The following is a 27,040-nucleotide window of genomic DNA, read 5'->3' as shown; positions in this document are numbered from 1 at the left end:
TATTTGTTAGGTTAATGTAGTTATCTAAAAAAGTGGTTGGTTGGTTGGTTGGTTGGTTGGTGGTTTTTTTTCAGGTTGAACAAATACCAGAAACTTTCTAGGAAAGTAGACTATCTAGTTTTAGTGTCTTAAATATTAACATCTACCCACAATTTGGCATCTGAAAATCTTTATTCTTGTAAAACCAGCCAGAAAATTGTTTTCTGTTGCTCCTGCTTCTTGTTATGAAAATACATTTCCAACAATTTTTTTAAAATCATTTCCTCTCCACATTCTCTTTTGTAATCACATCTGCAAGAAAAATGTGAGTTAGGCGCATTAATCATTTGGGAGTCCTGTATCTAAGTCTTTGAAGACAAAGTGCTGCTTCTGCTGACTGTAGACTTTTTTTGCCCAGGGTGGTTTCCTCTTTCCATATAAATCAAAAAATCCCATACTGCTGTTCTCCCAAATCAGGCGGAGGGGAGTGAGAACCCTGAAGGAATAAATAGCTGGTTTTTGTATGATGTCACTGCCATAAAAAAGCAGGCCAGTAACAAAATCTTAAAGACTTTGAGAATCATTGTTAAAGCAATATAAATGAAAAACAAAGCCAAATTCTCCACCTGCTCAAAGCTGGAGCAAAAAAAACCACATCACTTAAAAAAAACCAAAACACAATAGGATTCCACTCTGAAATCCATCCGGATTAAAGTGTTTCTTAGGGTTCTGCAGTTTGGCTTCTAAGCCGCAACAACCTACACATCAGCTTACTGTAAGAAATGCATCAAATGGTAAGTTTTATTAGCAGCATTTGCTCATCCCCCCAGTTTCTGTGAAGAACATGCAACTTAAGTGCAAAACTGGCTGGTGGGCAAAGGCTTGTCTACTGAAAAGCACAGAAGATGTTACCCGTGGAATATCAGTGTCTGCTTCTAGGAATGGTCATTTTCCAGTTGGCCAAATGACACACAGCGTGAGAAGTTTAAGCAGCTTCCCTGTTGTTTCTCATCAGAGATGGATGTTTCACCCAACACACACGAAGTAACTCGACTAACATAGATGCAGTGCATTCCTGCATCTTTTGCTTTTCATCCTTCTAGCCATCTCTGGGCATTTGTCGTCATCATCATCCATCTGCTAGAGAGAAGACTCTCCATCAGGTAAGAGCTTTCTTTTCCTATCAGGAGTAGCATGGATTCTTGTTCTTTGTAGATGATTTGGTGTAAGAAGTGTCAGCATTACTGCACATAAATAATTTTATTGGCACATAAATCAATAGTACTACAGATCAAAAGGAAACCTGTATTGGTAAGCAGTATCGGCATGTGGCTGCCATAATACCCAATTACTACTGGATGGCATTTAATAGAGTCCACTTAATCTTTTGCAGTCTTTTTATTAGAAAACCTGGTAGTTATCCATATTAGAGATGAGGCATTGAAGCATGGGTGAGATTTATCTGTTCTGAGGATCTTCTTGTCTTCCCTGCTGCCTGTGTGCAGGCTCAGCCCCGGCACTGGGCAGGGATCTAATGGTGCTCCAGCACGGATGTGCTGTGCAGGGGTGGGAGCAACTCAGCTGGATTCCCTCTTCTGCTGGCCATCAGGTACGGGAGCAGCTGGGTCCTGGCCTGGTGAGTATGCCTGTTGAGAGTGGTTTGATACTGAAACACCATGCTAAAATAAAAGTGAGGTTAGGAGAACAGGCTTTCCATTGCCCTCCTAAACCAGAAGCGTGGTGCCTAGAAATAGAGCAAGGATGTTGGTGTAGGTGAATTGCCTTCAGTTATGCAAGAACACTGTGGAAAAGCTAAGAATTAAACACCCTTGCTGAAGGGCTCCTCCTACATCTCCTCACTAGCCTTCCTCCCATGTAACTTTCTACCTTGGCATGACTAATGCTTCAAATTAATGTGTACTAACCTCTAGCATTTTAATATAATAACATAAAATTTTGTCTTCATGCATAACTTAATTTTTGTACTCGCTTGTCATGTTCCAGGCAGCAGGGAAGGGTCAAGGAACAGGTGTGGGTGTCTGGGAGCTCTGTACTTGCAGCTCTCCATTTGGTCACAGCTGCCAAATTGAGAGTGCCTCAAACCCACTGCTACTGGCTGAAGCTATATCAAGGCACAAGATGTTGCTCTCCAAGACTCCAAATAAGCTCTAACTCCTGAAGTGGGAAACAGGCAGCAAATTCCTGGAAGGTGGAACTCCTCTGACTCATTTGGAAAAGGATCAGAACAGAAATAGCTGTGTGTGCTGCAGTGCTGGGGAGGGTGGTGCAGCAATTGCACCTGTTTTTCTCCCCCCCCCCCGTGTCTGATTCTTGCTTTTGTGGTTTCATGTGATCAGAGGAAAGAATTGCCGTGATTACATTCTTCATTTGTCTGCTGTAATAACCACTTTAATAACCAAGAGGATAAAAGTCAGAAAAGCCGATCTGATCACCTTAGACACCTGTAGCCACTGGGAGAAAGATATTTCAGACTATTCTGTAATGTATGCTTGGGATAGCCTTGTGCTGGAGTACGTGCAGCAGGTGGGAACAGCTGGGGAGACAGAGAACACTGTGCTGTGCAGAATCTGCCCACCTGCATTTCTAGATCAGCATCCCTCCTGTCCAAACTCCACTAACGGTGGCTAGGGTGAAGATGCATTATCTTTGCTTGGTTTTGGAAAAGAAAGCATCTTCCCCTGCCTCAGCAAAATGAAAGCATGAGTATATTGGTCTGAGGTCATGCAAAACAAACAAACAAAAAACCCACCTTTTATTTTGCTATGTATTCAGGCCTGTGTTTTACCAAAACCTTGCCCAGCACCTGTGCCCAGGCCACGCAGTGTTCGAAAGGCACAATACCTCCCCTTACTTCCAAAGTGTCTCTGCTGTAAACACGCTCCTGTGCTGCAGCATCCCACTTGCTTATGAAACAATACCTGCAGGGCTGCACACACCCACAGGGTCGCCACGTGCCCTTTGGGGCTCTCAAACAAGAGGATTAGCTCTGCCCAGCTGTGTGCTTCGAAGGCCGCTGCCGCACCCCCTCGCCCAGTCACACAGGTGGTGTCTGCAGGGTCGTGCTTTGATGGCCTCTGAACACTTGCTACGCCTGGAGTGTGGGGATGGTGCCTTTTATAGGGCAGCAACAACTTTAACGTTGACGTGCGTGGCTTTGCACTTGCTGCAGTTATGTAGGAACCTGTGTGTCGGATGACCCCCGTTAAGCCAAAGAGCACGTTACTGGGGGTGCGCTAACAGCATGAGCACGCCAATCCAGCGCTGACAGCCTGACCCGGCACCGCGCTTGAAGAGGGCAGGGCCGCAGCTCTGGGGTTGGAATTCAGCTTTAATTAGGCCATTACCTAACCTTCAGAGCGGTATTTTCCCCCTCCTCTGCACGCTCGGCGGGAGGAAGGGCCGCTGGAGAAGACAGGAAGAGCCCTATCTGATCCTTATCGGGAGCGGACGAAAGCCATGCGTTGCTTTTTCCTTTTGACGTGTGCAATTAGCTTGGCTCGTGTGGAAGACACACGTCAACGTCGACGGGCGCGCCGTCCCTCCCGCGCTGCTCCCAGGCCGGGCCCGCCGCGTGCCGCCCCCGGAGGCGCCGCTCCATCACCTGCGGGCAGCGGCAGCCCCTGCAGAGAGGCGGCACCCCGTCTGAGGCCTGCAGCAGCGGGGCCGCGTGGGCTCCTCGTAAACCCCTAAGTGAACCCGTGGGTCTCCGTGTCTTTGCCCTGTGCCTCTGCCCCCGCCCAAAGAAGCCTCGCTGTTTTTATGGGGTGATCTGTCTGCCCGTGGCAGACTGCAGCTGCGGTGTCCCTGAGCGCCGCCCTCCCCACCGGCTCTGGGCCTGCTTTGGACGCGAGGGTAACGCACACAGCAGCGGCTCTTTGCGGTTGAACGGTATTAAAGGTACTTTCTTTTTGTATTGAGGGCAAAATGGAAGCACCGGGGGCTTCGGGAACGACCGCCCGGCGCTGTGCCCGCTGAGGGCCCCGCGGGCCGGCAGTACGGCGCTAGGTGGCGCGCACGGAGCGGCTCTGAGGGGCCGCCGCCCCCCCCCCCACATACGGCCGCCCCCCGCACAGCGCCCCGCGGGGCAACTGCGGGCGTCGCTTTGGCGTTTTGTGTTCAGGTTTCCGCCTTGTTTTAAGCAGAACCTTCTGGAGCCTTTCTGTGACCGGTTTTAGCGCTAAATTGAGCCCCATTACCTTACTCAAACGAAGGGCCGCTTTAAGTAACCGCCCTGGTGTTGTATTTATATGAATGAAGAATTAACGTTAAGAGGTTGCCCTTCTCAGAAAATGGATTGCACGCTCGGCTCTCCCTATTGATTAGTTTGGGTATTTAAAGTGCTGTGCTTTATCTCCCAGCTGCACGGTGAGTTTGTCACGATGATGCTTAAAGGAGCACGTTGACACTGTTTATTTTCCCAAAGCTTTTTGGCATAGTTCTTGGCCTCTCGCTGCTCCTTTGAGCTGTATGGTGTTGTATGAAGGAGCAGTGATAACCCTGGGTGGAACGCCTCTGTTGGGCAGAAGCATGGAGGGCAGGGATGCTGCGCTGTAAGTGTGTATTACATTGCAGCTGGCAGAATGAGGCTGGCGGTCCTGAAGGGCTTTTCAGGAGTCTTTCCGTGTGGCAGGACAGTGGGAGGTTTGTCAGGAGTTCTGCTCTCTCCAAGAGTTCATTTCTTCTTGGAGCTGCAGATAACGGAGCCATCCCAATAGCTGCAGAGTGCTTCAGTACTGGGTGGTGTCAGGTTGGGGATGGTGGGCCCGTGCCGGGAGTAGGAGTTGCAATGCCCCACCATGGCCAGGCCCCACGAGCATCACCAGCCCACGCTGGGCTCCTGCCGCCCCTGGGCCGTGCTCATGGGGCACCAGCTCTGCCAGGGTGGCTGTTTCCACGGCTGTCAGTCTGTAACCCTCCCTCCGCTTCCCACTCTGGTTTCTCGAGTTTACAGATCTGTTTTTTGGTCTCTGAATGGGCACCCACCACCCCTTTCCTGACCTAATATCCTGCTCGGTGGTGGGAATATGCGTGCTGCTTAAAATCCCCGAACAAAATGGGAATGGAAAGGCTTCGGTTTAGTTGAAAAGGACGTTGAATTCTGCTCGCGATCTGTAATGCAATTAGCGTTATTTGACTTGGCAGCCTTCGGAGGGCCTGCGTGGGCTGCAGACTGTGCAGGCCTGGAGATGGCCTCACTCTAGGCAGTGGGGCTCGGGGGGAACTCGGGGTAATTCACATCCCCGGACCCTCGGTGTGTTTTCTCCTATCTCTTCTTCTGTCCGCCCTTAGTGCTGCGGTGCTGCAGCCCAGCCCCAGCCCCTGGCTGCCTCCATTCGGCGCTGCCCTACCAGCAGGAAAACAGCCCTGGGTCAGAACCCACATCTGTGTTTCTGGGGCTAAATCGTTCCTTGTAAGGGAAATAGCGTTCGGCTGGCGTATCTGGCCTGTTAATTGCTTTAACCGGCTGCGAAGATTTCAGTCTGTTCTTGAGCTGTCTGTGCAAACTTAGAGTGTAGCCTGATTTTCAGATCCTGCCCTGCCCACAGCCAGAACGTATAAACAAGTCCTGTTGTAGGAAAGCTGCACCAAGTTTTGAGTTATGCTCGCAGAGGTTATGAGAGACAGGAAGTTATGGGCAAATTGATTTTGGCGCTGGAAAACTAGGGATTCCCCCCCCTTCCCCCCAAGTAATGACTGTAAAGCATGCTAATGCTATTCAACGTTAGTGCATTAAAGAGTGGCCTTATTAATTCAAGGCATAAAGGCAACAAAATAAGCTGTTAAATTTAAAATATAATACATACATAATGAGAAAAAATGTGTGAAAGCTTTATTCAAATGAAAATGCAGAATTGTTTGAGCTGGTGAAGTATCTTTTGTGCTGAGTTATGAGCATATGTAATAGATTTAATTATTAATTTCTCCATTGTTCTATGCACACAGACAGGGTTCAAGGCACAGTCATTCTCGGGCTTTCATAGATCTAATTTGTATAATTATTGCCTGAATAAAAGATTGCTCCAATTCCTACCTCGCTCCTTCACTCTCCGAAGCGCTACCTCGATGCTGCTCTCCAAAAGGAGAGCACCTGCCAGTTCTTTGGGAATCAGCTGATCCTCCCCGTGATGAGGCACGTTCCCGCTGACGCTCCTTTTCGAGCCTTTTTTGTCTAAATGAATTATCGTGCATCCTTTTTAATTTTATTGAACAAATTACATTTGTCAAAGTCTAGCTTTGTAAATAAATAGCTGGAGACACACGGATGCATATTGCTGCTGTTCAAGGTCTCTCGTTCTATTTATGGAAGCCAGATGAATGTGAAACAAAAGAGAAACTTTTCTCTAAAAGCAATTATCTTTCTGCATTCCCATCAGTATAATTATATTGCTGAGAATTTTAAAAAGTCATACAAGTAGAATTGAATACTTAAAATCGTGGCTGAGTCATTATGCAAAAGCTGAGCAGAGCGCCTTGCCTCATGCTAACAAAGCGCACCGGGACTGGCTGCTCTCTTACACCTTCACACCTGCAGTGTGTTGCAAAATGAGAGCCTGAGATGCCTGAATGTGCTGTGCAAATGGAGAGTGTTTGTGGGGATGAGTCCTGAATTTCTCTCAGTCTTGAAGTGCTGGTATTAGTGGGTTGAAATTCGTTATCTCTTGGGCATTTTGAGTGTTGAGGCCCCGTTCTGTGAGTATCTTTAATCATGAGTATTTTATTTAACTTTGGAGTCATGTTGTGTCACTGAGAGAGACAACCACTGTTTATGGGAAGGTGTGGTGAAATGAACAAGACGTGGCACAATCCATTCTGCATCTGTAAAGGAGTCTGGTAAAAGTCGTTGTGTTGACCGGTATGGTGCAGTATCTACATGATTTGTAGAAAGTGCCATCAGTTTGGGAAGGAAGTAGAGAGATTGCCAAGAGAGATAATTTTCTGTCCATTGTCCCATCAAACGTTGTGAGCTGTTATTGGAAGTACAGCTTTCTTGGGGAGGTGCTGTCAGACTACCAAGAGACAAGGTGTGGAGATGTTGTGTGGGTGTTTTACGCTGCAGTCAGAGCAGCAGAAGCTGCAAGGGTACTGCCTGAGAGGAGCAAGACCAGCTTGGCCCAAAGCCAAGGAAGCAGAGCTCCTGCAGCAGGATCTCAGCTGCTGCTCCATCACAGCTGGTGTGAGCTGCTGCCTCGTTTTACAGAGAGCTGCTGTGGAAAGGTGAGAGCATGGTCGTGCCCTTAAAGACCGTTAGACAATACTTGTAAGAGTAGGCCAAATAGAAGTGGCACAGGATAAGCATAGGTTTCCAGATCTGAATTGGCAGCCTATGTGTTAAAGTGTATATTTGTGCTGAATATGAGAAGTTAGATGGGTCCTTCTAGTATCCAGCATTGCCTTTTACCTGTAGTTTTACCCCTTTTTCCCTCTCCCAGCCTGTCTTGGGTTAAGCAGGACTACGTAATTCAAACATTTGAAACCCAGCAATGGAGAGATGAGGTATTCAGCTCAGCTTGGCACACAGTTCTGGCAAGTCAGGAAACATTCGTAAGTCCCCATACTGCTGCAGACGGCTGCACAGAGCTGTGTGCTGAGCAGTGCCCATCCCACGAGGGAGCAGCTCCGTGCTGCACACCAGCATCAGCTGCAGCCTGGTGTTTTCTTTTCTGTGAAAGCCATTTTGACTGCCATGTGTTTGCATTTATTTCCTTTCCGGCTCCGTACATGACTCATCCACAGCAGGACGGAGGAGCAAGGGCAGAGCTGGACTGCTGAGGAGATCCTTTCCCTGCTTCCCACCCCTCTTTTGGGCAGCTTTTTCTGCAAAGCTTTCCCTTGGCAAGGAGCCATGTGCTGGGCTGCAGGATTGAACCTGCTGTATGCCCATCATCTGAGCTCGGTGTCACCTCGCAGAGGAGGTGTGCCATGGCTGTCCCCTTCCAGTGCCATGAGATAGAGACCAAAACCCTTCTCCGTCCATAAAGTGATAAGAAGATGCAGGAAACCATCCTTCATTCTGGCTTTCAGCTATGCTGTTCCCTGCAGGTTACCCTCAAAAAGTACAGCCACAGATCTGCTGCTTCTAGGTTTTAGTTCAATCCAAACGTAATGTTTTCTTCTTTCTCCAGAAGCCCCATTGGCGCCAACATTTTCTTGCATTCAGCCATGGGTAGGGGTTACAGTAAGTGGTTTCCTCTTGCTTCCCTCTGGGATCCTGTGCCCGGGCAAGAGGTTTACTTCCATCTGAGGGTCTGCCTCAGGACTTCATGGGGGTTGTGTCTGAACCATAATGGTATTTTAAGGGACTTTTGTTTTTCAGTAAATTACCCTCCAATAATCTGCAAATCTGGTACCAATCAGAATATGATACATATCCTCAGCCAGTTCCAGTGGGGCTTATTTCTATTACATCTGGCAGTGTGTCCAATGGGGGAGAAAAAGCCTCAACCAGAACTAGCTGTGCTGAAATCAACTGAATTTTGGATGTGTTCAGCCTTTTTGGCCAGACTCATTCCGGTTCATGAGAAGTAATTATCTCTTGAGCATCACATTAATATTAAAGATCCATAGGCATTAGTGTTTAGGCAATATACCTTCTTCTCAGCTCCAAAAAGAAGATGTGGGATAATTGATCTGAACATGCTCCAAATGTGCATATGTCTTTATTTATGAATTCCAATGTGGATTGTTTGGGAGGAATAGGAAGAATAAGGAAAAGCAGGCAGAAATGTCGATACTTCTCATCTCCCTGGCCATTTCTGTGAAGAATGGTTATAATCCCCTGAAAATGAGTTGTGAAAGCTAACAGCGTGTTAATAACATGTGTTACAAACACAAAATCCCTTTAGTTGGTATTTCGTACTTATACCTTTTCCTCTTTCTTAGCTGAGGAGCTCCTGTTGGTTGGAGCGCCTGCTGCTGGGTGTGGGCAGGATGGTGGCCCCAGTGGCTCCTCTTCCTGCAGTTGGTGTGAAACTACATCCCAGCTTCTCTCTGCCGAAGGTGAAGTGGCCCTTGGAGCACCCAGAGCGCTGTCTCCTGTGGGCTGTCCATCACTGGCCACAGGGCTGCTGGTGTGACCCATCCCAGACATGGAGGTGACAGTGGCCGCGCTGTGGCCTGGTTGTACCCCCAAGACCGTGTACAATTGCTAGCCAGCAATTATGTGAAATAGTAGGGGAGCTTCTTACTTACTGAGTTTTTTATTGTGTTCAGCTTCTCACAGGAGGGGAAAACAAGCCTATAAAGGTGCCGCCAGCTTGTTTCAACTTCTGCACGTGGCATGGCCCTCCTTGTTTTAACGCCCTGGAGAGGGGTGTCAGCACAGCTCGAGCGGCCACGCTCTGGCCCAATTTCCTGCAGAGCACGGCAAAGGCCACAGATATCAGCTTCAAAGGTAAACAATTACCTTTTATTATCACACATGGCTTTAGCTCCACCAGTTTCAAATAGCACATAATCACAAGTCTGTGATAACATTTACTCCTGATGAGAGAAAATTTACCAAGTACTAAATTGCTGCTGAGATGACGGGAACACGAGCCAGGCAGGAATTAGCTCCGATGATGAGTCAGCAGACGTTAATGTCTTGCACCATGCTGGATGCATCTGCCGAGCCGTCCAGTGTTGAATCATCTTAAATATTTCTGTCTTACTGCCCCTCCAGGAAAAAGCATTGGAGAACTTTTGTCTGTCTGTGTTATATGCCTGCATATATTTATTTTAAAATAGCTTATGCATATATAACAAGTGTATGCGTTTAGGTAGGTAGGTAATTTTCAGCTACGGGAAGGATGAGCAGCCAGCAACTATTTAAAGTAAAACATGCATAGAAATGCTAATAGCAATTGCCTACATTTGAGGTTTGGAAAATGATAGCTTTGCTCAGCTGTGGCTTTGATGAGCCTGGGAGGGTGACCTGGTGTCAATGCCACACGCCCTGGGTCTCCACAGCGCCCAAAGTGAGAGCTGCGGGTTCACACGGTGCTCCCTGTGTTTCAGATATGATTCCCTCCTGAACCAATGAGGCAGCTGCAGAGTGCTGTGCTCAAGTCTATCACCTCTGTGGCTTTTTCCCTTTTTTCCCCATACGCCCAGAATGTCGGTGTTGGATAAACGTAGTATCTAGGTCCAGTCAAGAACATCAGATGAATTCAGCAGAGAGGGGCAAATGACTTCTTAAATGAGCTCCTTGCTCTCTGAGGGCCTGCAGTTGGGCCGTCGTACCCTGCCCTTGTTCTGCAGTGGATGTTCAGCAGATGCAAGGTGTGGCATCTAAGTGGGGGTGCAGAAGGGCTTTACTCTGTACAACACAGCCATTGCACAAAGGAAGATGTGAAGCTTTTATTCAGTAAATTCTGTGTCATATTCTGCTTAATTTATTGCGGCAAAGCAAATCAAGTTGTTCTAAAGTGCACTGTCTATTCTGGCCTTAATATGTATATATCATTAACCAACCGTATGCATGTGAGAACTGCAGTAATTTAATGCACACCATGCAAAACTGCTTTTCTGTTTTGAAACTCTGACTCTCTGAGGTACGGAGGTCAAAAGTTAATTCTAGCGAGAAATGTGAGAGTTGTCTGTGTTTGCCAAAAGATTGTTGTTTCAGGCATTCTGCAGTCTGAGTCTCACCACTCCAACTCGTGTTTTTAAAGTTTTCCCACCTCTCCCTAAGTTTCAGATGCAATTCAAAAAGAAGCCAACAAAACAAAACCCATTAAAAAAGCAGCCAAAACAGCCAGTGTTTTGGAAAGCTTGGTGAGGACAGTGCTTGGCTGTTGCATTTGGGGGTGGGAAGCACAAACTGACTGCACGGGGTGGTGGACCAGTACAGCCTCCTGGCTCCTGTCATCCCTCTCCTTCTGCTCTTCTCCTCATTGCTCCTGACCTGGGGCTCAGCGTCTGGTCAAAGCGAGCCAGTGGCCATCTGGCATCTGATGGAGGTGCTCCCACCCAGCGCCCCTTTTTCGTGGGGCGGGTGCAGGTCCTTGCTGGCCTGAAGACTTCAGGATTTCTGAATGTTTTCAATATTAGGTGCTTAAAATAGCCCAAAGGAAACGATGTGAACATCCCCTGCACTGTGAGTTTTGCTCTCCAATGCTGTGTTTTCCAAAAATTCACGCTTGTAACTCTTTTTGAGATACTCTAAAATAACAGCTTAGTATTTAATGAACATTGAGGGGGAATTAAATTAATCTAAACAGTAGCTTGGTTTCAGGCTTCTCAGTAGTGGCTGCACAAAAGTAAGGCAATGTTTTTAGACCAAATAAGAAATCCATCCTTTGAGGACTGGTTTATAGTCCTCCAAAATTTTCCACGGGGTTAATAACCAAGTGAAACATCCTGGCGGGATGATGGCATTCCTGCCACTGCCCTGCCATTCGTCAGGAGGTTTTCAGTCAGTCGCAGAGTTTTTCTTCTACAGCTAAAGGTGACGCATCTCCAAACCTATCTGTAAATCTTCCCTCCATTTTTCTTCGCATCCCGAGCTTCTTGGGCACAACTCTTGTTGAAGCACAAAATGAAGACTGGAAGTGCCAGAACCTTTTTGTCAATGGTTTCCAAAAACTATGGAATTTCCTGCCCAGCTACATCAGATCAGCCAACAACTTTGTAATTGCTAAAAACAGCCTGTTGATTTTCCTCCTAAGTGCTTCAGCTGGCCTGGCTGAGCTTTCTCTTTTCCACTGTCTTGAGATGTTTCTCTCATTGTGCACTACGCCGTATTTTTATGGTCAACATATCCTATAGCAAACAATTTCAGGCTGATGGCGGAAGGGAGATTGGATTCAGATCGGAGATTTGAGCCCCGGATGGGGAGCCAGGAACGCCTCAGTTCCTGGACCAGATCTGCCACTAAATCAGGAATCCACATAAAGCAAAGCCACATGACGAGCAACTGCAGGATGATTTGATTTTTGTGTGCAGAGGAGGAAGCGAGTGTTTGAACACGGCTCTCGCCTTGGTGCGCCCGCTGCAACTGGAGCCGCCATTACAGGTGGGCCGTGAGCTGGGGCAGGTCCCGGGGCACGGGGCTGTGACTGGGGCGGCTGCTGTCCGGATGGGGAGCGCGAGTGCTCACTGGTGCGGTGCTCAGGCTGGCGTCTCGGTAGTAAATGCAAATAAATTAGTTAAATGCGCCTGTATGAAATTTTCCTGCTGAAGAATTCATTCTATGAAAACATTTATACTGTATTCTTTATTGTCAGCTAATCCTGCCCAAACTCATTAAATGGCAGTGTGTGGGTTACTCGCTGTCAGTGAAATTATCAAAGGCATTTTTCAGCTGGTGCACCGGGAAAGCATGTGCTTCAATGCCAACTAAAACAATAACGAGGAAATGTTATGATCAGACTTGACCAAATGACCTTTCCCATTTTAGATTAGTTCTTAATTTCAGCACAAGGGTCATCCTGTGAGAATACTCACAATAAGTCACTGCTCACCTCTCACATGAAAAAGAAGTGACTTATTAGAAATCTCACTGTACTCATTGCAGTTAATGAGATGTGGAAAGCTTTGTAATTTGATTTGCTGGACCATATGCTGTAAAGGGATACTGCTGATTTCATTCCTCCACATTTAATTTAAGCAGTATGCAATGGCTTCTTCGTATGGCTACTTATATAATAAAAATTAACTTGAAGTATAAAAAAAATACACCATTGTGGGGTTTATTACTCTGTGGTTGAGTTTCAAGTGTTTTTCATTGAAACATCTGTAAGTAATGTGTAGGTCTAATTTTAAATCCTGGCAAATATTTTCCATTTAACATTTGGTTTTCCTGACAGGCTTGGAGTGGTGGTTTTCAGAGCTTGTCAGTAACAGATACGCGCTTTCAAAGATAAACATTTTTTTAATTGAAGATAACTGTAATTCAATGCTCACTTTTCTGATCCATCCTGTGTTCCAGCAGCTGCCAGCAGCAGTGCAGACGCTCGTCCCCTTTCCTCCAGACCCCTGCAGCAGCCATTCTGTTCCCGTGTGGCATCAGGGGCTCGTCCTCACTGGCAGACCTGGGCCCATGCGGAAATGGTGGGGCCAGCAGCAGTGTCATCTCTTGGGGATGTCCCTTCTGGATGCCTTGTGTGGGGCATTTCACTCCAAAAGGTGGATGTGTGCTTGGTGCAGGGTGGAGCTTGGCAGGGCCTGGGCCACAGTGGCTCACCGTAAAGGCTGTATTTCAGGTTATTTGATTTTCGGCTGCAGACAGAATGAAACAGCTTGAACAGACAGGCTGGGCTGTGCTGCCCATAATATTGGAGACTGGGCTGCATGGTTGCTGTGTGCTGCCCTGCCCTGAATGGTCTCATGGTGGCAATGCTTCGTGAGAGAGACCTGGCCGTGGCTGGGCAGCAGGCAGGATGGACATACTGGTGTGAAAGGCCTGTCTGGAAAACGGACATCAAAACTGTTTTCAAAAGGAAGCATTGGAAGGCTGAAAATGCCAGGCACTCATTGATTTCAGCTGAAAGCAATGTCGTGGCATTGTTCGCAGTTATGGCTGAGGTGTCCATTGGCTCTAAGCAGAGGACTGCATGTGTTTTAACCTAACATATTGGTTAAATCTGACACGAAGCCAAGAAATCCTGTTTGGAGAAATATGATGGAATGTGATGAGGGAGCTGGGAGGGCTGCAGCCGTGCCATGGCAGGGCCTTGGCAGGTGGGTGGAGATGGCCATGCTGTGAGGTGGGTGGGTACGTGGGGTCGGTGCCAGGCGGGCAGCCGCTGTGCTGCATCTCCTACCATGTGAGCTCTGCTGGTCTCTCACCACGTTTTAAAAAGTTGAATTCTGCTTCTATTGAGAAATAATAATAGCGAATTATTTCCCTTCAACCAATATTGTCGTTTTGTTGAACCCTGAACAACAGCTGCAGAAAATAAGGCCTGGGAGCAGAGGGATGGGCAGTGGTAGGGAGGCCTGGAGCATGCCAGCACAGGGCACTCTTTCTTTATGACTAAAGAAAACCCATTTCTTTTTGATTTGAAGACTGCCTTTAACGCTTGGTGAATGAACGTGGTTTTGGTTCAGCTTCTGTACCAAAGACAAAGGCTCAAGTCAGCTCTTTGGGAGCCCAAGGTCTGAGTCTGCCTTGGGTCAACCATGGCCCTTTGTGCATGGAGCTACAGATTTAAAAAAAAAAAAAAAAAAAAAACCAGCAAAATCAGGCTTCATTTTTCACATGTTCCTGTTTTCTTTCATCAGAAGTTTTGAAATGCTTCATAGGAGGTTGCTGAGAGTCATAATCTCAACCATCATGATTTCTCATAAGCATTGAGAGAAACTACAGCTTTACTGAATATAGCGTCTGTTTTAAATGGCGGGTGGTTCACTTCTTTTTAATATGAGTTCAAGCACAGAGGCAAGTAAAACCTAATGAAAGTACCTAGAAGATTTTGTTTTGATACCCCACAGCAGCCCTCGTTTATACTGAAGGGGGAAAAGACTTCTTTATAGCCAGGCCTGCAGAAGCCAGAAATTTAATCTTTCTATACTTCTTATTTTATTGCATTTTTAATTTTCTCTTGCATTACCGTGACCCTTTTCTATAGCTTTTGACGCCTGGTGCTTAATTACTTATCATTAGCAATGTACATGGGGGCCTTCCTGCATATTTAGAAATGCGATCATTAGTACACGGGAAGACAAAGGCTTCTTTAAGACCGTCATTAGTTATTCTGTTTTCATAGAAATGTTCATTAGAGAAACTACCCACCTGGTTAAATAATTATAATTAAGAATTGGTAATCTCCTTTGCATTTTTAACTCAATCTTCGGGATGTGTGTGCATAACTAAAGGAGCCTTGTTTGGCCATTATACTATCTTTTCTTTTCAATTTGAATTGTCAAGCAGGTTTAAATGCTGTGTTTTGAAACCATATACCCTAGGAATGATTTATGGAAATATAGGTTATTAAAAAGAAAAAGAAAGAAAGAAATCAACCCAGCAATTATCTCTGAATTCATTAACTGCGCACTGGCAGCGAGAGGTTATATAAGCCATTTACTGTAATGCGCAGTGTGGAGTTAAAACAAAATGTCACCAGGGCCTGATTTCTCTGCCCCATCTGCGGTTCTCACCGCAGACACCCAGCCTGCTGGGGTACGCTTCCAGAAGGGTGTGATTGCCATTTTCTGATCGGGTATTGCTTGGAAATGCTGACAGTGCAGTCGTGTTGGTTATCCTGCTCACGGCTGTCATGGGGAGCTGGTGGGAAACCCTCCCCAAAGAGGGGTGTGTGTACCCATCGGCTGCGGGGAAGGGGAGCACGGACACAGGGAGGACTCACCTCTGCTGAGCCACAGGGATGGAAGAGCTCGTCAGTGGCATAAATATCATCTGTAAACAATTAAGCAGCTACTGCTCATTCAGGGCAGTTTTGAGAAGCAAAGGAAGTCTGCAATCAGTTATATCTCCAATTACCATAAAAATATATTAGCCATTCATTCATTTATTAATGATTCATCAGTTAACCACACATAATGAGCAAATAATTAGCCATGCTGTACGGTTGCCAAAATTGAAGAAGTGTTGGCATTTTAAAGATGAAAGGTTGCATTTATGTAAAAAGTCGGGCGGTGATAAAGTTAATGCAGAAGATAATTATAAAAGTGGCTGTCCTATTTTAGAGGCTGAGGTCCCGCAAAACTTGTCTAATTGAACTGAAATTAATATTCTTCAAAAGCACGCGTGTTACGGCATACCGGCTGCTGAATTTACTCGGAGATCTCCCTTCAGTAAGGTGCGTCGCACAATACAAGTTAATAAAATGCCAGACAGCAAGACTGCCTTCTTTGTTTGCTTGGTTCAGGGCCTTGTGGAAAACAATAAATTGCATTCATGTCAGCCGAGGCCCATCCCTTTGCTAATTGCCGTTTGGTGCTGAAATGACTTCTGTGAAATTGGGAGCATGAAGAAACACACAGCCGTACAAGGGAGGCTTTTCAGACTGCAGCAGTAAATGTGAGATAGGCCTTAGGCGCACAGATGTTAAAACAGTGAATTCCCCTACAGATTACACTAATGGAAACCCTGTCAGGGTAAGTCAAATCCGGGGTCTGCGGTCAAAATCTAATTAACGTTCCTGTACTTAAAAAGAATATGAATGCCTGGAGGTGAGGAAGAACGTATAAGAAACTTGCTTGTTTGTAAAATTCTTCATGCAGAGGGCAATCAGCACCGAACCCATCCGTATGAGGCGGCACCTGTAGCCGAGCTGCTCATGCCACATAACGCAGCACCGTGGGGCTCAGCCCCTGTGCACGACAGTGGCTGTTAGTGGGCACTCCTCGGCGTCTCCAAGCGCTCCCTTTGTTTGGCACAGTCGAGGTCTCTGTTTGGGAAGTAGTCCTGGCTGAAGCTGTAAGACAGGGCCAGCATCTCTTTGTGTGAGAAATTGGGTTGCTCCGCGTAGGCTGGGCTTGAGGACACTACTGGGGCTCTTGCAGCGCTTTCACAGCTGCACTGTGCATGGCCTGTGCAATAGCAGAGGAAATTAATTTATAATGCAACAATCTCTTCGTTTTCTCAAGCACAAAAATTCCCCTAAATACTTAAAATAACACTCAAAGTGGGACAGACCTTAAATTTTGAATAAATGAAACCCTAATCCAGTGTGTTTCTGAAACAAGCTTGTTATTAAAGAAATAAATTTGAAACAGCAAGTGGTTGGAGAATTTTGGATTTAATTATTTAAATCTACTTAAGATAACTGTCTAGTACTGTGTTTGGGTTTCCTGTTGAGAGCATGTTTTCCAGGAAAGGAATCCCACCCAGTGCCTGGCCAGTGTTAACTTCCTTCTGCAACAGTATTTTCAGCAGCAGAGACAAATAATTAATATTGCAATAAGGCAAAGCATTGTATGATAATGTAGTGATATTTGTTTCCTTGACATGTTGTGCCATGAAAGCTGCACGGAGCTATGTGTGGAGCTGGAGACGCTGCTGTGCTCCTTGGCTGAATGGTGCAGTATTGTTGCTCCATGTGCTTCTTGGGTACCTGAGAGGGAAAGTCCCTCTGCAGTGCTGCAGTACCACTGCCAAAAGTATCTGAACGTGTGCAGTTGTTAACACTTAGCTTAGGATGTTATTTGTGGCCATTGAATAGATAAATGTTGAGTGTTGGATTTGTTCATTGGTGGTTGTTGCACACGTGAAGAGTTATTCCTGTGGATGTGCGCTTTGGTCAAAGTCTATGATGTTGTCATTAGGATGCAAGATTGCTTCCAAGCATGGCATAGATAAAGAAGGCAACAAATCTGCATTTTCTTTTACAGGACTGCAGCAGGAGCTTGCTGCATCTTGGCTTTCTACTTAGAGTGAGAATGAGAGGAATTGAGGATCCCCCTGTTCTGCGCAAAGCCCAGGAGAAGGAAGAGATGCAGGAGGAGTTGCCTGTCTCCAGCCACTGCCCAGGCACAGGGGACAGAGGCACACCCACAGCCACTGTGGCGCAGCTGAGTTCCTCCACAGCCAGAAATGGTGGGAGAAAACTCTGGTGCTGAGTCACATTTCCTTCCCATGGGCTCATGCTGGGATGGATGGATGCGCCTGCCCTATGCCTGCAGGGCCTCACTGCATGGCTCCTGCTGGGTGAGCGTGCTGTACGTATGCTGTGAATAACATGGATGGTATTTTTGTGTTTGCATGTCCTCACAAGTGAGTTAGCTCTGAGTTCTAACATACACAATGTATGTGAGGATGGTGTTTGAGACCAAAACCTAAAGATCTGCCTGGTTTTCCTCATTCAAGCATGCTCACTGGCTTACCGTATGGTTATTAGCAGTGTTCCCTTTTATAAGTCGTTTTATATTTTCAAGAAAAGATAGTCCTATAAATATTTTTTTCTTACAGCGTAATGCCTATGCTTATGTGTTACATGAGGCAGATGCTGACTTAAAGCTTAGTTCTTGCTCAACAGATCTTTCAGCCCACCAAAAGGGGTTGATTAGTGTCCCCCGGCTGAACCATTTTTTTCCTCTGTTGCTTTGACCCACTGATTTAATTAAGGTCTAATAAAGAGAGGGCTGAAAGATTGTTAAAAATCTTTTCTCTTTTTTTCGTGGGTCTGACCTATGCTGGTCTGTCAGTACGTTTTTGACTTCTATGTGCCCTCTTTAATATGTAAGCATAGTACCACAGAGCTTGTCTTCCTTAGAGCCAGTTGGCTTTTTTCTTCAGTGGCAGATCAGATTTAGTTTTGGTTGTAACCAAAACAAATTCTTTTCTGGAGGCTTTTTATTTTAGTTAAAATAAGTAATAAAAAAATATTGAAAGCAAGTCACATTATCAAAAGGAAAAACCTCGGAAAGCTTAGTCGTGACCCTTTCCTTTTCTGCTTCCTTTCCCATCCTCCTCTTGCCAGCAGAGAAAGAGATAGAGAAATGAAAACTCTGGTTTTGCTTTCCAATTAAGTAACAAGAATGAATGGAAGCTTATTAAACATAGAAGTTTTTTTCACTAAAAGTTCTTGCTGTTTTTCAGCTGACCCTATTCCTTATAACTTTGTGTCTTACGTAGGTCAGTGTTAATGCTCAAGAAAGTGCTTCATGCTGCTTGTCACAGTGCCAGCCTCCCCTTTCCCTTTCCCTTCTCCTCCCACCAGCTCTGCAGTCGTTACTCTAGGTTGAGAAGAGCTTTTCTCAGCATGCTAATTTTGCTTCCGAGCAGGCTCATCTGTATCCGGTGAAAGGGAGATTACCACCAACATGCCCCCATTTCACTGGAGCAGTCTCCAATACCAGCGCTCCCTGTGCTTTCTGGGCACACTGAGGCTGCGCCGACAGTCTTCTTGAGAATAAAAAGGGGAGAAAAGACCAAGCTGCAACTTCAAGAAATGGTTCTGACATGCTCTCTGTGGCTTGAAAGAACAGCACTGCTATCAAGAGTGGCAATTTGTGACTGTGAGCCCTCCTAGACAGCTCTTGTGCTTGAGTTTCCACGCTGCAGCTCATTAGCAGAAGAGCTGCCTGCAGGGCTGTGCAGGTTTGCAGAAAAGCAGGATGTGCACTGAAATAAAAACCTGGTTGTGGGGCTGTGGTCCTGGAGCCGGCTGGGCGCTGGCACTTCAGCCTGGGAGAGAATAAGCCACGTGGATGTTGGGACCACGGGGATGTGACACACCGCTTGCTAGGGGCCATCCCTGCCCTGTAAAGCGCTAAAGCAGGTGTATAAATCCTCCTGTGTTCACTGGGATTTAGGCATCTGCTTAAAGTTAAGCACTTGTTTAGAGAGTTTCCTGAAGGAAAGCCTGACAATTGTGCCCAAGAGTAACTTTGAAATTAGTTTTAATTTGCTCATCATAACCAGCTGTCATGAGGCTGTGTAAAAAAGCTGATTGTGGAGAGATGAAAGACTTACTAGGCCCCCAGCTTTGGTGTCAGCGCCTCGCCCAGCACCCAGCCGGGTCCAGGCTGCGCCTTCCAGCTCAGGATGCACTGTGCTCAGCTTGGCCTTGCCTGCAGGGAAAGCACCCAGCTGCCATCCATCTGTGGCAACCTCTGTGGGCAGTGGTGGAGGGAGAGAAGGTCCTCTCCCTATTTAGTTGGAGAGTGCAAAGGAAAGGAAGGCAGGGCATGCAAGGAGGGTAGGAGCTCTGTGCCCAGGCTGAAGGTTCAGCTGGATCTTCTGCTTGAAACACAGCCAGTGCCACATCCATTTGTGTCACCTGAGACAGAAACTTTCAAGGCCCCTTGCTTTTAGAGTATGTTTTCTTGGTAATCTCTTCTTTCTCACAACAGATTTGGAGGTCAAACTTAAAAATGCAGCATTCAAAGGAAAAATACCCAACAAACCCTGACTGCTGCTTAGCTCTGTATGTTTACGTGGTTTACATGTGTCACTTAAGGCAAGCAGGACTCTCTCTACATAGCTTGGGGATATCTTATTTTTTGATAAAATACATGGTTAAGTTGTCAGTGGATTATAGCACCATTGCCTGGCTCTCAGAAAAACGACATTTTGAATGAAGATATTTTAGAGCTTTTTTTTTTGTAGAGTCCCTAGGTAATTAAGCTGAAGCACACGCACATTTCCATATATCAGTGTTCTGGAGCAGTGGTGGCTGATGTAGTAGCTAAGGTCAGGTAGAAACCAGCCATGAATTTAGTCTCTTTTCCAGTGCTTCACTCAAAATTCCAACAAATCTAAATTAATCTTCCAGAAATGTATAGGAGATTTGGTTTATGATGGGAAAAAAAGAGCCTTGAATTATTACCGTATCCTATCGGTCTTCCCTCAGCATGACTTTGTGTGTCAGTTCAGCATCGTCACGGCCAAACTTCAGAAGACTTTTGCTGTGATAAAGCACAAAGTCACAACTGTTTCTGCATCTTAAAGCAGATGCCGGTTACGCATGGGATACTGTGCAGGGGGCATGGGTTGTCACGGGACAGCCCCTTCAGGGTGGAATGGGGCTTAGCCCTGCACTGCTGGGAGCCAGGGGCACGCTGGTGAGAAGGGCCCAAGGAAACTGGGCACAGCTGGGTGCAAACATGGCTGTGCTGCCTGTGCCCTGCCACAGCACTGCTGTGCCGTGATCCCTGCCCCAAAAATCCCCACTCTGGACTGCAGCTTCTCTTCTCCGCCACCCGAAGCTGCTCCCGCCCTTGCAGTTTTCATTCCTTTCCTCCTTGCCAAGAACGCTGACTCCAGCCTGATCTGAAAGTTAATTTTAACAAATAACATCTTGGGCCTAGCCAAGTTAGGATCTGGAGATAGGACACACTGCGGGAAGGGAGCGGGGCCGGGGCTGTAAGAGAGCATGAACACTCAGCCTTGTAATATGTGTGAGAGCTGATGCTCTCTGAGCAATCGAGTGCTTATTATTATTTCTCTTGGATAGGTCACCTGGGAATGGAGGAATTTTTCATTTTAAATTAAAAAGAAATCTTTTATAATGCTCATTTCTGAAAGGAAAAAAAGAAAAGCCACCTCATCATGGAAGCAATTAGATGGAGGACACATTGGAAGGAGTGATTAGTTGTTAATTTTTGAGCTGTTGACCCTGACAGAGGGTTTTTTTTGACAATTTTTTTTGAGGTGTTCTTCATATGCCTACAGTCTGTGGTTATTTCTCATTCAATAGCAATTACCGTATATCCATTCTGTGCTAGGGACTGATCGAGGTGGATGCAGTGGTCCCCGTCAGATGTGTGCCAAATTGAAATGCCAGCAGCTGTGTGAGCAGCGGGATAATCGTATCTGCTGCTTCTCTCTTCCAAGTCCTGGTAAGTGTTTTAGGGAGTAACTTCCCCTTGCCTTGACGTGACCTGAAAATGCAGCCCTCTGTTTTGCATCGCAGATCCCAAGTCAGCCGTGTCAAGGTTTGACCAAGAATCAAGGAGGATAATGAGTCAGATGTAATAAGGGGCAAAACTACTGGTGAAATAGCTGCACAATTTGGTTTCCTTTATTCCTGCCCAGCAGATTACAAACCTCAGTCCCTTTACCACTTTAAAAACCAAATATGTAACTGCAACCCCTGCCTAACTGCTCTATTTTATCAGATGGAACCCAACTAGCTAGACACCACAATACAAAAAATAAGCACATTCTACCTCAGAAAAATATGAGGCTGAACACTCAGAAAAAAACACAGTCTTGTTCAAATATGGATGTGGTCCAGTGATGGAATGAGTAGAGAAACTTGAATGGATCAGAGTCAAAAAACACTCTGCTTAATTCCTGGGGTTTTTTATTCACCATTCAGCTTACATCAGTGTTAACATCTACAGAGAAATGCAGCCATTTACAATTTGCAGTTCAATGTGTTACTTTAATTAGTATGAAAATTAAAGGGCAACTATAGGCCAATGTGAATGATTATGGAAATACATGTGCATCACATGCAATGCTCTCATTTAATTAATCGTCTTGTAAACTATATCGAGCACTTTAAGTCAGCTGCTGAGTATAACAACTCTATTTTAAATAACCGCTTAATACTTAACAGGATGTGGAGAAAACACTGCAGCACACGACCGCTTCTCAAGTTTCAGCGTCTGAGATTTTTTAAAGCTGACCCAAGTCAACCGAAGGAATGTTTAACACCCCGTGTCTGAACACAAGAAACTCTGTGATGTGCAGACATTCAATTACATTTTTTAAAAAGTGAGAAGCGTTTTGTAAAATAGTGACTTTAGAAAACTAATTGGCAGCAGCAAACCGGAGAGTGAAGGCCAAAGCTGGAGGGGAACTTTTATTACAGTAACTCTAGTCAAGGAAAAGGGACATAAAGGCATCTTTGTTTCTCAGTCAAATTATCTGATTAAGAAATAAAACATTTTAACGTGCTTTAAATGCAGCATTAATTATTTATATGAAAAAAATTAAAGCCAGGTTCCATGAATTACACTTTGTGTGTGTGAATTTAACGTTACAGGAATAGTAATCCTTTTACATTCGTGCCTTACTTCATTAGGCAAAATGAAATATTAAGGGCTCCATTCATTCAAAAAATTCTTATGCATTCAGGTCACACTTTTGCTGTGGCCTCTTTTTTTTTTTTTTTTTAGGAGTATAATTTACAGCACTGATTTTTAACTGTGATTCAGAAAACGCAATCTGCTCCTGCAGGATGGGCTCTAATAAATGGATGAGTTTGGGGAAGAGCAAAGGTACTGTGGTGGGTCTTCTCATCAGTGAAAAGGCCCAAAGTACGCGGCGCTGTGAGGGCTCAAAGCTGCACGAGTATAATAGATCATCAGATGCATTGCTGGCAGGGAACCTCTGAACTGCGTGAACCCCTTTTCCTGTAGATTGATCAGTAAATAATATTCCCCCTCATTGACTGTTTGCAACGGCTGGGCAGTGCTGCATTCAGGTGAATGAAGAACAGAGGCTGTTACGAGGGCATATGTGTTCAGGGATGTACTTTTCTATTTTCCAGGCATTCCCATTTCAGCAATGGTGTGTCCATGCTCAGCTCTGCGGGAGGAAATCCATTGACCGAAGCCATGCTGACGCCTGGGGGATGCGGTTACATGTTCATCAGTCACCTGTCTGACTGTGGACCCACTGGGTAGGGCGCTGGTGACTTAATGCGTTGTTTTGTTTATGGGGATGTGAAAAGACATAAGAGAACTCTGATGGTTGATCATTTTTGTTGTTTCTTATTTTTTTTCTTATTTTTTTTTCTTTTTTCTGTCTGAATGGAGAAACAGCCAGAACTGTGCAGTGGTGTTCACCTTTAGCTTTCAAAATATTTAGAAGATTCACTTAATGTCAAAATAATCATTTAAAAAGAGAGCTGGGGGGGAAAAAAAAAAAGAAATCCAAGAAAGAAATGACGAAAAGAGGCTTACCCAGAAGCTTGCAAATCGTCAGCTGGCTGAATTTATATAAACTTTTGGGAAATATAGGAAAATGGGACAAGGCGTCAGATGGTTGGGTAAGATTGATGTATTTAATAGTTCAGTTAATATGGATCAACATCTGCATTCTGTTACATCTGCATAAGCGCCTAACTTCAGTAGAGTTGTGCTGTTGGAACTGAATTTGGACCAGTGTTTTTAAATAGGCCCTGGTGCAGAATCTCTGCCGAGAGCTCAGTGCTGCTGTGCCCGGTGGCGCTGCAGAGAGGGGGTAATGCAATCTGTTAGTGTTTCTCCTGTAATTTTTAAAACAACGTTGAGAAGTAATATATTTTTTTATAATAGGGTGCTCCCTGTCTCTTTAAGTAACTGTCAGATGTATGATGTCCTCGTGCCAAAATGCTACGGTCTGCTCCCTCTGAGCAATTGTTAATTAAATCCATCCCTTATTGTAGAGCCTGCCTAGTCTCTTACCCGTTCTGCTTATCTGTGACACCAGATGATGCTCGGTAATTCATGGCCAACGTGCTCCCACCTTCAGCAGGGCCTCCTGTGCACTGACCTTAGCCAGCTTCACCTTTTCCTTATTCCCAAAGAGAATGCAACCCTGGAGGCAGCAGTTTTTATCAACTTCTCCTCCTGACCAGATGAAGGCTCAGTGATAAATAAACATCCTCCCACCCACCACAGCTCCCCAGCCCTCACTGTCTCCCACTGCCTGCAGGATGCAGAGCAATAGGAGAGCAATGGACTGTCCTCAAAGAGGGCCATGAGCTGCACTGCCAGTGGGGAAGAACTGCTTCTGCTCATCCGGGTAATGTCGCTGTGTTGGCTGAAAAGTCTCCACTTGGTCCTGAGCGGTGCCACCTGCAGATCCCTGCACCCACTGGTAAGGCTGATACACAGGAGCTGGTAGGAATATTTTCATAGCTGACAAGCTGTTTCCCATGAACAGTGTCAAAGATTTAAAAGCCACTTCTGCAAATGGGACTTTCTGGCAAATACACACTAAGCAAATCTTTTATTATTACCATATGGCTAGGAATACTCCCAGAGTTCTTCTGGAAATGGGTACTGTACCAGCAGAAAGCAATATTCTGTTGGCCTGTGCATTGCCTCAAGGGTATTTACCATGGTAATAAGATCAGTAATTCATCTCCTAAAATCACTGGGAGTACAAATGCTTATTTAAGTAGATGGTATCTTGATTGCAACTGAGTCAGGAGAGCTCTTAAAGCTGCCTATTTAGGCTACAGATCTTCTGTTAAAGGCAAAGGGCTGGTGGTTCTTGGTAAACATAAGAACATTGCGTTTCACAGCTACCTCACATTTTCAGCAACTCGTGGTAGATGCATAGTAAATCCCTTGGTGAAATGTGAACTCACACAAATATGTTAGGAAATGATGCCTGTTGCTTTTTTTTCCACTATTTTTTCATTTGCTTTTTACTTTCCATAGCAATGTAATGGGAAGAGATATAAATCTCTCCATCCCCAAATGGTTTGTTAGAAGAAAAGAGGCAGAGAGAAGGCCATCGCTGCCTATATTCCAGCAGCATCTAGGGTAACCTGAACCCCACTGTACTAGGTGATGCAGCACCAACAGAAATTAAGAGGCAGTCTTGGCCCTGAAAGAGAAAAATCTGGGGTGTAAAATTATTTACTTTGTCACAGAGTTATCCAGTGCCAGGGAAGTACTGTGCATTCCTGAGACATCTGCTAGTCTGCAGACTCTGTGGCCTCTGCTCTTGAAGTTCTGGAGACTTCCAGGCTCGCCCAACTGCTTTTATTTTATATACAAATCTGATGAAGAGAAAATGGGTTTTTATAACAAAGGCATACAAATGAAAGTTGAAAGACCTAACTTCTAGTCCCAAACTGCTACAGGAACTCTTCACTAAAGGAAGGATATGATCCAGAAATAGAGAAATTCATCAAATTGTTTTATTTGAGGAAAACCATAATGTGTCCTCTGAGAATCTAGAATGAGTGCTTATAGTCGTAGTCCATAGTTCCTATGGCAGGAAAGTCTCAGGTGGTCCACAGTGATTCACATTGGTGATGTGGTATTGGAGGTGAATCACAGAAAAACTGAGCTAGAAGCGCCTAAACCAGATGTTTTCTAGTTTGCCAAGAAACCCGAGCAAGGATATGTGGCTGAAATGGAAAGCATTAGACATTTTCCTGCAGAATGCTTCTCTGTGCTTTAACTTTGTCAATACTCTTCCTTCTCCTCACAGTTATTAAGCTAAATATCACTGAGGCATGTGCAAATTTGATGAAAGAAATATTAGTTTGTACTCTCTATGTGAGAAATTAAGGGTTTTTCAGCAGGCACAATTCTTCCTTGTGAATCAGAGTTTTTGCCTTAATTTTTTTCTGCAGTCACGGAGCATAACAAACGTTTGAATTAACTTTCACCAGCTTGATCGCTGTTGTCAGATAGAGTATATATGCAAATGAGACCAATGCATTTTGGTAAAGTTCTCTGGATTCCACTAGAATTCATAGAATGGTATTTCATTATTTAACAGTGCTTAACACTTTAGGTAGCAGTTTCCATCCTCAGTGACAAGCTTATTAATCAATGCAACACCTCTGAAAGGAGCATTTCTATGTATTCCTATTAGAGTGAGAAATTTAAAATGAATGGATGTGTTCTGAAGTGTTGGTCAAACAGCGGAAGAAACCCAGGTTTTGAATTTGGGAGTTTGTGGTTTCTGTCCTCTGCTCAGGCCAGACTCCTGTGGCACACAGGCCCCTTTATGTGCTTAATGGATCAAGCTCTGCTGCGTTTAGAGCCACACATCAGCATGGTAGTACTCCGACTTCAAAATGTAGTGATAACACAACTGGTTTTTATAATTGCTGCCTAGAGGACCTGAGATGGGAACACGGCATGCAGCTGCAATTTGCTCTTTCCAGCTTTAACACTTGCAGGAGCTGGAAGGTTTGTATCTAGTGTGCAGTAAGTAGTGTAGTGCTAAATGACCTCTGCCTTCTTTCATGCTAACAGGTATGACAGTGTTGGGTTAACAAAGAATTCAATCCTGATGCAGCGACAGTAATTTTGTCTGGAGTGAAATCTATTAAGTTCCCTCATCTCTTTCCTGTGCTTGCTGTTGTAGGACACTTACGGTACTACTGCTCTATTCTTGTAGCCAAAACAGTGTCAGATGAACGTTTTCTGCCAGCTACAACTTATAAAAAAATGTATATTTTATCCAATAGACTTGATTTAGGAAATGAGGTTTGTTCACTGTTACCACCATTCAAGTGCAGTGAAAGAGGCCTCCTGTAAAGGGTATAATGAAAGACAAACCATTCCAGTTGGTTACTAGAGGCATATCAGTAAAGATAACCTCCTGCATACATCAAATGATTGATAGCAAGTTTTAAAGCTTCTCCAGTTCTCTGCTAGTGTGATCCAAGTGCAATAAAACACGAGGATTTCTCTGATACCCTTCCAGATAACCCCCCTCATGCTTCATGCAAGAAGAGCTTCAAGAATAGTAAAGAATAAAAAATCCCAACAGAAAGGTACAAGGAGTTATTACTTTTAAGTAGCTCAGTCCATTGCTTTTAGGGTTGACTATCTAAAGTATAGCAGGAGAGGAACTGTTAAATATGTTGTTTCTTTGCTCTTGGTAGGCAAGCCTCTGAGGCCTTGTCAGCAGCCCAACGAAAATCAGCTGCTGTGGCTAACAGCCCAGCACATGCCCTGTTGG

The 27,040-nt window shown here is 45.2% G+C and overlaps 1 protein-coding gene across 1 annotated transcript; it reads left to right on the top strand.

Moving 5' to 3' along the window:
* The first annotated feature begins 761 nt into the window (after positions 1 to 761).
* LOC124417077 lies at positions 762 to 24,020 on the top strand. The gene is made up of 5 exons (XM_046898233.1): positions 762 to 773; positions 1,083 to 1,142; positions 3,492 to 3,897; positions 21,115 to 21,228; positions 22,890 to 24,020. The coding sequence occupies exons 1-5, from the start codon at positions 762 to 764 to the stop codon at positions 22,946 to 22,948; spliced, it is 651 nt and encodes a 216-aa protein (XP_046754189.1). The 3' UTR covers positions 22,949 to 24,020.
* Positions 24,021 to 27,040: the final 3,020 nt, after the last annotated feature.

The sequence above is a fragment of the Gallus gallus genome, chromosome 8 (genome assembly GCF_016699485.2).
Source record: "Gallus gallus isolate bGalGal1 chromosome 8, bGalGal1.mat.broiler.GRCg7b, whole genome shotgun sequence".
In the NCBI taxonomy this organism is placed as follows: domain Eukaryota; kingdom Metazoa; phylum Chordata; class Aves; order Galliformes; family Phasianidae; genus Gallus; species Gallus gallus.
Note: the sequence above shows the minus strand (reverse complement) of the source record. Positions and strands in the feature narration are given on the sequence as shown.